General features: G+C 50.8%; 1 protein-coding gene across 2 annotated transcripts in view; it reads left to right on the top strand.

Moving 5' to 3' along the window:
* Window positions 1–3623: 3623 nt before the first annotated feature.
* The window catches only part of BRSK1 (BR serine/threonine kinase 1), a 348383-nt gene continuing 343108 nt past the window's right edge, over window positions 3624–8898 (top strand). For both annotated transcript variants that reach the window (XM_085616379.1, XM_085616377.1), the window contains exon 1: window positions 3624–4176. In XM_085616379.1, the coding sequence (XP_085472505.1) occupies window positions 4065–4176 (112 nt within the window). In that variant the 5' untranslated portion in view covers window positions 3624–4064. The remainder of the gene's footprint in view (window positions 4177–8898) is intronic.

Genomic DNA, 8898 nt, shown 5'->3' with positions numbered 1-8898 from the left:
AAGAAGAATAAAGAAATTTTACAATAATAAACACTGGATGGACCCAATTACTTTTGAAATCTGAATTTGGTGGTGCAATCCACAGTTGCAACGAATCTAATTCTGGGCTTGGAGACTGCTCTCTTGAGACAGCGGGAGTGGTGGAGGTGCACACCATTGGAGTATAATACTCCAAGTACTGGATTCTTTATGGGGGATTTTTTGCCTTTTCTTTTGGGGGAGGTGCGTCACATATACACAGAAGTGTATATGTATGGTCTTGCTATTTCACCTTGGTATTGTATAGAAGGAGGGGGTGTAGACGGATTAGATATTGAATTAAACAGTCAAGTGAGGAATGGCACTAACGTGGTGCAAAATGTTTTATAGAAAGATGCCGTATATCCGTCGGGCTCGGGGATTTATAGGGTTTCAGTCTGGCTATCGCGGAGATTACCTGATCTGGTCTAATGGGTGCATCAAGCGTCGATGTTTGATCATCCGTTAAGCGAGTAACCCTCGCCCCTTGTAAATATGACTCGATTCCCTGAGGGGGCAGATCTTGAGCGGCGTTAAGCTTACTGTAGAATGTTGTGAAGCAAGATGTTATTGCTTTGTCACCCCGAATCGTAGCACTCTCGTCAGATAAGAGCTCCTCAGCAGTTTTTGCTTGACGCCGGCCCTTGAGTTTCTTAGCGAGCATTCTCCCACATTTATTACTTCCACCATAGAAGGTGTGCTTAAGTCGGAGTATAGAATACTCGGCATTATCCGAATCCAACCCAGCTAACTCCTTCCTGGCAGTTTCCAATCGTTGCCAAACTCTAGGGGCCCCTGTGCAGTGGTGTATCTGTTCAAGTTCTTGAATTTGTTGCTGGAGTTGAGAACAGTTTTCCCTCCTCAACTTATTATCTACTGCTGAGTAAGCCAAGAACTCTCCCCTTATCATTGACTTCAAGGCGTCCCAAATTGTAGATATGGGTGTCTCATCATTATCATTAAGTTCTATGTAATTTCTAATTGCCTTATCTATCTTTGAGATGACTGCTGGCCTACGGAACTGAGACTCTCTTAGCTGCCAAAAGCTGGGAACCCGGACTCTGACTTGAATATCTAGGTCCATTCGGTTCGCCGAGTGATCGGCGAGAGAATGGGGCTCTATCTCTATGGACTGAGTTGCGAGTTTGACTTCCTAAGAACCTAAAAAGTGGTCAAGTCTTGCATGGGACTTGTGGGCATGTGAGTAAAAGGTATATCCCCTAGCTTTAGGATGAGAAGGGCGCCAAAGTTCCTTCAAACCCATTTCTTTTAACCATCGTGTCAACCCTGATCCAAGTGCTCCCGCTGTCCCATGTCTATGTGTCAACCTAACAAGGTCGTTGTGGAATACTAAGTTGAGATCCGGGTGGGAGCTGTCTCCTCCAGCGATGGCTGTTTCACGACCCCCCTGCCGTCACTCCCTCTCTCGGCATCTTAAATCTGGCACGGCTCCGAGGCTCCTCCTCCGCCGGCCGCCTCGCTGGGTGACTGGAGCGGGCGGCCTAGGAGCGTAGCTGCTGGAGCGAGTAGCCTCCTGTCGTCACTGCACGGCGAGGGCCTCGGCGATGCAATGACACCCCCCCCCTCGATTGCCCTGCTCAATGATAGCCCCCTGGGAGGCTCTTAGCTGCTATGTGGGGGGTTTACAGGGAAGCCCAGGGCACCAGGGCAGAAGAGACAGAAAAACACGTCTCACACCGTCGCCATGTTGGCCATGCCCCCACCGGCTGGACGCTTGACGATGGGTCGGTCAACTTATGGAGGTTTTTACCAAAAATTCTCCAATGGATTCAAACTTCTGGATCTTCTTCTAGAATGTTCTTTTGAGGTCTTGAAGTGTGCACAACACTAGCCAATTTTCCAGAAGCTCCGAATTGCTCCTTGGAGAGCTTGGACTACAATTCCCACAATGCACCTGGACAAAACCGTAACAGTCCATTGGACACCGGTCAGCTGGGCTTTTCCAAGTGAAGTTAATGCAGGTGACTTCTTGAAGTTCTTTTGTGCCTGTTGCATTCAGGGAGTCCACTCCTCAAACTTTTAAGCAAGGCAAAGTCCTCTTTTGTGAAGCCCAGTATGCAGCCCTTATTAGTGAAGTCCTCTTAGTGCAGACCATGGGTTCATCAGGGCATCCTTCTTCTTCTTGTTTCCAGGCAGGGATCTGAGTTTCTGGGAAGCTCTCCAAAATTCTTCCAGGTTTATGGGCTGGCAAGGACGGGGGTACCCCGGACCAATGGGGTATAGGGTGCCACTCTCTATGATGACCACTTCCCCTGGTGTGACATTTTCTTGTCCCAGAAAGCACTGTTCCACAAAAATCAAAATGGAGAAAATCTTCTCTGGAGCTTCAGGTCTGGCTAAACCCACCCACAGGCGTGGCTAACTTTCCCCTACACACCCCTTCCAGTCCCTCTCCTAATTAAATTACAGGGGCTCCCATCTAACAGGGGGTGCAGAAAGTGGGGGTGGGCCTGGTTCCTGTCCTCGCTGTCTTTCTCCCTTTGAAGGCCAGTTTGGCCACTCAGCCCCCTTCCTGTCCTGGCATCTGTAGACAGCAGGTCTTCTCCCACCAGATCTCTCCTTTGTCTCAGTCCAGGCCACTTCGCACCTCATCAAGGCAGCTTGGCTTAGCCTGTCAAAGGTTAGCCAATCAAGAGAGGCTGCTACACAGCTGAATTGGGTGACTTTTGGAAAGCAGTTCTAAAACTTCTTTCCTATAAAAGTTACAATAAATCCAACTTAGGCAGGTTGCTAGATTTATTCAAACTATTATTTTCATACTTTGAAGTATTATTGTAGCTCACTACTGTCAAAAGATAGACTTTATTAATGTTAAAGCCTTCCTGTGTTAGCCTATGGAGCTAATGCACTACAATGCCCCCCCCCCCCCTCACTGGGGCATTGAAAACCTGTTTTATAATGTCCCTGTTTATTTTAACACGGCACCCTACCCCTTGGGCACCTGGGCAGATCTTAGGGGTGATAGGTGTAAAAATAAGGTAGTTTATGACTTCGCTCTCACTCTCTTCCCCTGCCACTCTTCACCCCTCCCCCTTTCTCCGAGCACCTCTCCCTCGTCGGCTCCCTTTCTGCTCACCTTTCACCGCGTCCGATTCCTTCGCTTCACTCTACTCTCCATGGTCCTCTCTCCCACTCGCCTTCCATCTGTGTCCCAGTCCCCCGCGCCCCATCACACCTGTCCTCCACTAGCTGCTTCTCGTCCTCTCTCCCCCTGCGGCCTACTCACCTCTTTCTTTTTTTGCCCCCGTCCCCTTCCTGCACATCTCCGCCCCCTATCTATCCCACCAACCGTTCCTTCCTGTCTCTCCCACTCCTCTCCTGGGGGTGATGGGTGGGGCTCTCAGCCGACTACCTATCGGAACGGGTTTGTATCTCAGCTAATTCCGTAGCTGCCCCCCCCCCCCTCTACGGATAACCTGGGACCCCCTCCCGTCCACGGAGGAGCCGGTAGTGCGCGCGCCCTGCAGCTGGTGAATGCCCTAGCAGGCTGGACCTGGAGGCGGAGGCAGGGGTGTGGAAAGGGTTAAAGTAATTGTAGCTGTCACTGCATCCCCGGATGCTGATGCAAGGGGAGGGGGGAGAGAGGGAGAAGGTACAGATTGCAGAGGAGGAAGGAGGGAGAGAGAGAGATCCTCCGAAGGACAGAGGTACCAGCATCCCTGTAACATCATCCGGCTCCGTCCACATCCCGGGGCCGCGGGACCACTCTCCTCACCGAGATGCTGGTACCCGGAGAGTAGCATCCTCCCTACCCCTTAACCCCACCCCCTCCCCTTCTCCTTTTCTCCTTCTCGGCCCCCTCCCATCCCTTCCCCCTTTTGGATGCATCAGCAAAGCAGAGCGGCGACCCACTTCCCCCTCCACTCCCTCCCCCCCAGTCGGGCCTGGGACCGAGCCCCGGGGGCCGGCGAGCCCTGGGCGGGCGAGGCACGGCATCGGGCGGTCATCGGTGCTACAGCGGAGCCCATTGTTCGGCTCTGAGAGCGGCGGAGGGCCCGGAGCAGGGCGGCGCTCCCCCCATCACCATGTCCGGCGCCAAGGAGGCAGGCGGCGTGCACCCCTTCCAGCCGCCGGCGCAACATGCCCAGTATGTGGGACCCTACCGGTTGGAGAAGACCCTGGGCAAAGGGCAAACAGGTGGGCCGCGCGTTCTCTTCATTGTGTGCCTGCTGCGCGCAGCCGGGGGAGGGATGGGGTGCTGCGGCCCAGCGCAGCCTGGGTACCACTCGGGCAGGCTCCACGGCGAGTTATCCACTCAGGAGGTGTAATGCGCCGGCCTGGTCTTGAGGTGGCTTCATTCTGTGTGAAGGTCCGAGGGGAGAGAAGGCTGCTGGGACCTCACCGGCACCCCCTATGCACCTGCTGGGCAGACGCAGGACTATCCAGAAAGGATGAAAGCTGCTGGGATTTCACCGACATCCTTTAAGCATCGTCTGAGCAGGCTCAGGAGAGAAGGGTGCTGCTGGGATGTCACTAGTAGGTTCCAAGGTACCGACCGGCAGGCTCAGAAGAGAAGGGTGCTGGGGTGTCACCAGCGCCCCCAAAGCACCGGTGGGCAGGCTCAGGAGAGAAGGGTGCTGGGATGTCACCAGTAGGTTCCAAGGCACCGACCGGCAGGCTTAGAAGAGAAGGGTGCTGGGGTGTCACCAGCGGGTTCCAAGGCACCGGCCGGGCAGGCTCATGCCAGTCCAGTAGAGAAGGCTGCTGGGGTCCTGATCAGTGACCCCCCCCAGGCACCCGATGGGCAGGCTCAGGACAGACCAGGAGGAGAGAACGCTTGTTGCGGAGTCGAGAAGGGGTGGGGGGCGTAAGTTGGAGCAGGATGGGGCACTTCTGTGGCCTTCATTCAGCAGCTGCACAGGCTCGTGTCGTGCTATACAGAATTTATAAGGCTGTCGCAGGAGGAGAAGAGGCTGGGGGGGGGGGGGGGGATTTTGGGGTCGGAGTTGAGGAGGGGTTGGATGGGAAGTATCCTGGCCCTCGCAACCGCTAGGTACGAGGATCCGTGACGCGCTGCCTTTGGGGGTCTTGGGGAACCCCTCGAGAGAGTGAGCGGCCGTTTCAGGGCCGGTGGAGGAGGCGGCCGGAGAGTGAGTCCGTTCATTGACCCTCCGTATCAGATGAAAAGAGTTCCCTAGGCTGCCCCCCCTGCTCCCACCCCCCGGATCCGGCAAGAAGAGTTCCCTGACCCAGAGGAGGTGGCGGTGGAGGGGGATGGGCGGTGGGAGGGGAGGGATGCCGAGGGGAGGCTCTGATTTGCTGTCGGTAGATGCAATGAGCGGCGCGCCAGGTAGAGCCCTCCCAGCTGAGGGCACACTGCTCTGCTGAGAGCCGAGCGAGGATGGACGGGTCCTGATGTGAGACAGATAGAATCATAGGTGGACAGACACATGGATGGACAGATCAACAGAAAGCCAATGGATAGATGGATTGATAAACGGGTGAATAGACAGAATGACTGACGGATAAAGAGACAGTTGCGCAGAGGAAGGCTGTATGGGTGGATGAATGACAGAACGATGGATGAAAAGACCGGTGGCCGGAGGAAGGATGGATGGATAGATGACAGAAGGATGAGAGGGCAGGTGGATGGTTGGCTAGATGGACTGATGGATACATGGATAGATGAAGAGATGGACTAACAAATAGACACACATATAAATGGGCACATGAATGGATGGGCAGGCAGATAGAACATTGGGTGGAGTGACATAGGAACGGGCAGGCCGGAAGATGTGCAGCTGGACGGATGTGTGCATGTTTGAATAGGACCGATGCAGAGATGAATAGTCTCAGAGTATAAATAAACCCTGAATCAGCTATATCATTAATAATGACTAATTATTATCATTATGATAATACGACTGTGACAATCTATTGCAACCACATTACTTTCTAGCGGAAGATGACTAGACTCCCATGTTTGTTTCGTATCTTCGAAGCCCTTAGGAAGTCTAGGTGACGAGGCCGGACGAACACATGTTGGCTAGAGCGTCTTTTATGAAAACAGCTAAATAAAGACTACTTCCTGGAAGAATTATCTACAAGAAGTTGTTCTTGTTGTTTTGTGTGCATGCGGGGACTTGAACGGACATGGAGTTTACCCATCCTAGGGGGTTGTGAGCTACTTGTAGGCACAGGGACCCCAGAGATACTCTCCCCTTCATGACACCTTGTTTTACCACATCAGCGGTGTTCTGCTTTGCAGCGTGTAGTTTGATCCCAACAGACACAGTCCTGTGGGGTACTGTTCACACCTTGGTGGCCTCCCCTATCACTGTTGCTGGTGTCCCCTGCTTTGGTGTTGTGGTTTGCCCCAATTGTCTAATTCTTTATGGAACTTGACTGGCCAGAGCGGACCCCAGCTTTGGGCGTACTTTACCCCCAATGTCTGCTGCTTTGGAAATATAATGTTGATTATCAGAGTCAATGCTTTGGGAGTAAGGGGAAACCCCGGGGTCCATGATATGGGAGTAATTGGTACCCCAGGGTCCAATGCTTTGGGAGTAATGGGAACCCCAGGGAAAATGCTTCGGGAGTAATGGAAATTCCCAGGATCCATGATTTGAGAGTAATGGGAACTCCAGGGTCCAATGCTTTGGGAGTATTGGAAACCCCCAGGGTCCATGATTTGGGAGAAATGGGAACCCCAGGGTCCATGATTTGGGAGTAATGAGTATCCTGAGTGTCCAGTGCTTTGGGAGTCGTGGGATCCCAAGAGTTCAATGCTTTGGAGGGTAATGTGATCCCCCCACGGTCCAATGTACTGGTAGCAATGGAGACCTGAGGGTACATTACTTTGGAGTTATGGGAACCACAGGGCCCAGTGCTTTGGGAGTAATGGGAACCCCAGGGTCTAATGTTTAACAATATGATTTTGCTTTTCAGGTTGGATGTTTTTGGATTATTGGGGTCCCCAGGGTCACATGCTTTGGCGTATGGTCTTGCTTCTTAACTTCTGTTCTTTGGGAGTAGAAGGTACCCCCGGCCCCCATACTTTACAATAGGGAATAACTTCTCAGGATTGAGTATAGTGAAGTAGTTACTGCCCACAGGGTCCCATGCGTTTGAATATAATGTTGCCTCTCAGGGTCTAATCTTTTGCTGTAGTGAGTACCCCCAGGGTTCAAGGCTTTGCAATATGCTGTCGCTCCACAGGAGCTATGACTTTTGAGTAGTGGGTACTCCTAGGGTCCAGTGCTTTGGCATATAGTGTTCTTTCTCAGGGTTTGTACTTTGCGAGACAAGGTACCCCTTGGATCCCATAGTTTTAGAATATGGTGTTGCTTCTCAGGGTCTATGACTTTGGAGTAGTGGGTATCACTGGGATTTCACACTTTGCCATATGGTGTCCAGTGGTTAATTTGTAAAACAAATAAGTGCTGGGGCTCTCGTTAGGAGGTAGCTTGCACCAGCCCATTTCTCCTGTTAGCACCACCTAAAACAGAACCAAATACTAACCGTGAAAGTGGAGATAGGTTGTGGCATAATGGCTAGAGCTGCTGACTTCGGAGCTGGGGAACCATGGTTGAGACTCAGTTTCGGCTTAACATCCTGGGCAAATCACTTAATCTCCCCATGCCTACCATGAATTAATGTGTCCTTAACTTGTGCTCATGAAAAGCGCCAGTGTTGAAAAGTAAGTGACAATACTGAGCACCGGAAACCACTGGCTCAAATTAAGCACTGATGGTGTTGCTTCTCCGGGTCTATTGTTTTGGAATAGTGGGTTTCCCCAGGGTCCCATACATTAGATTATGATATTGTGTCTCAGTTTCCATGTTTTGGAAGTCCCTTCTAAGGGTATTTTCTTTTGCATTAGTGAGTACCCCCAGGCTCCAATTATTTGCAATACGGTGTTGCTTCTCAGCGAATAGGCATTATTTGTAGTGGGTAACCCTTTGTTCCCATGTTTTTCGGTGATGGTTGGTCCTCAAAGACTCCTCTTTTGGGAGTACAATTTGACCCTAGTATCATGTGCTTTAGGGTCCGTTTTTCTTCCATAATCGCTTGCTTTGGCATTATTGTGAATGCAATTTGCTGCTCCTGGATCATAGAAAAGGATCGGAAATAGGCATGGGAAGATATTGGAAGGAGAAGAGGAAGAGAGGGTAGGAAAGAAGGAACAAAAAAGAGAGAAGCAAAAAAGACAAAAGTGAAAGGTGGTGCAAACAAAGATAAGAAAAAGGGAAGATAAGAAATGAGAGGATGTAAAAAAAAAGGGAAAAGGTAGGAAAGAAAGAAATAAGCAAATAAATGGTGTAGGAATGAAAACAAAAAGGAGCGATCAAATACAAAAACCAAAAGAAAAAGAAAAAAAGGATAAGAAAGTCTGGACATGAGAAAGGATAGAGAGAGGGGGAAATGGACGGAAACCAGAAGAGAAGAAGAAAACATGTAAGTTAGATGGGAAATAACTAAGGAAGGACATGAAAATGGAGTGAGGAAAGCAGAAGGGAGGAAAGTAAAAAAAGGAAGCAGTTCAGGGTAAGGGGAAGCTGCAAGAAGGGGGATGGAAGGAAACATTAGAAAATGAAGGGAGGGCACAGGAACTGTAAGGTGAAAGAGGTAAGCAAGCTAGGAAACAGGAAACAAGTAGAGGAAGAGGAAAGAAAGTAAGAAAATATAAAAAGACGGAGGGAAATCCAGAAAGAGTGAAGGAGAAAGACTGTGAAGGAGGGGAAAGATTAAGGCACTGTTCTGTGAGGCCTGGGATAAAGGAATGAGAGAAAAACAGAAAGAAGGAACAGTGTGAGAAGGCCGGTAGAGTAAAAGAAGAAGCAGGGGAATGGAAGAAAATGGGAAATCAAGAAAAAAGGACACAGGTGAGAGAAGGAAATAAAATCACCAGGTAGAGGA

This window comes from Triturus cristatus, chromosome 7 (assembly GCF_964204655.1).
Source record: "Triturus cristatus chromosome 7, aTriCri1.1, whole genome shotgun sequence".
Taxonomy (NCBI): domain Eukaryota; kingdom Metazoa; phylum Chordata; class Amphibia; order Caudata; family Salamandridae; genus Triturus; species Triturus cristatus.
This window is presented reverse-complemented; position numbering and strand designations above follow the sequence as displayed.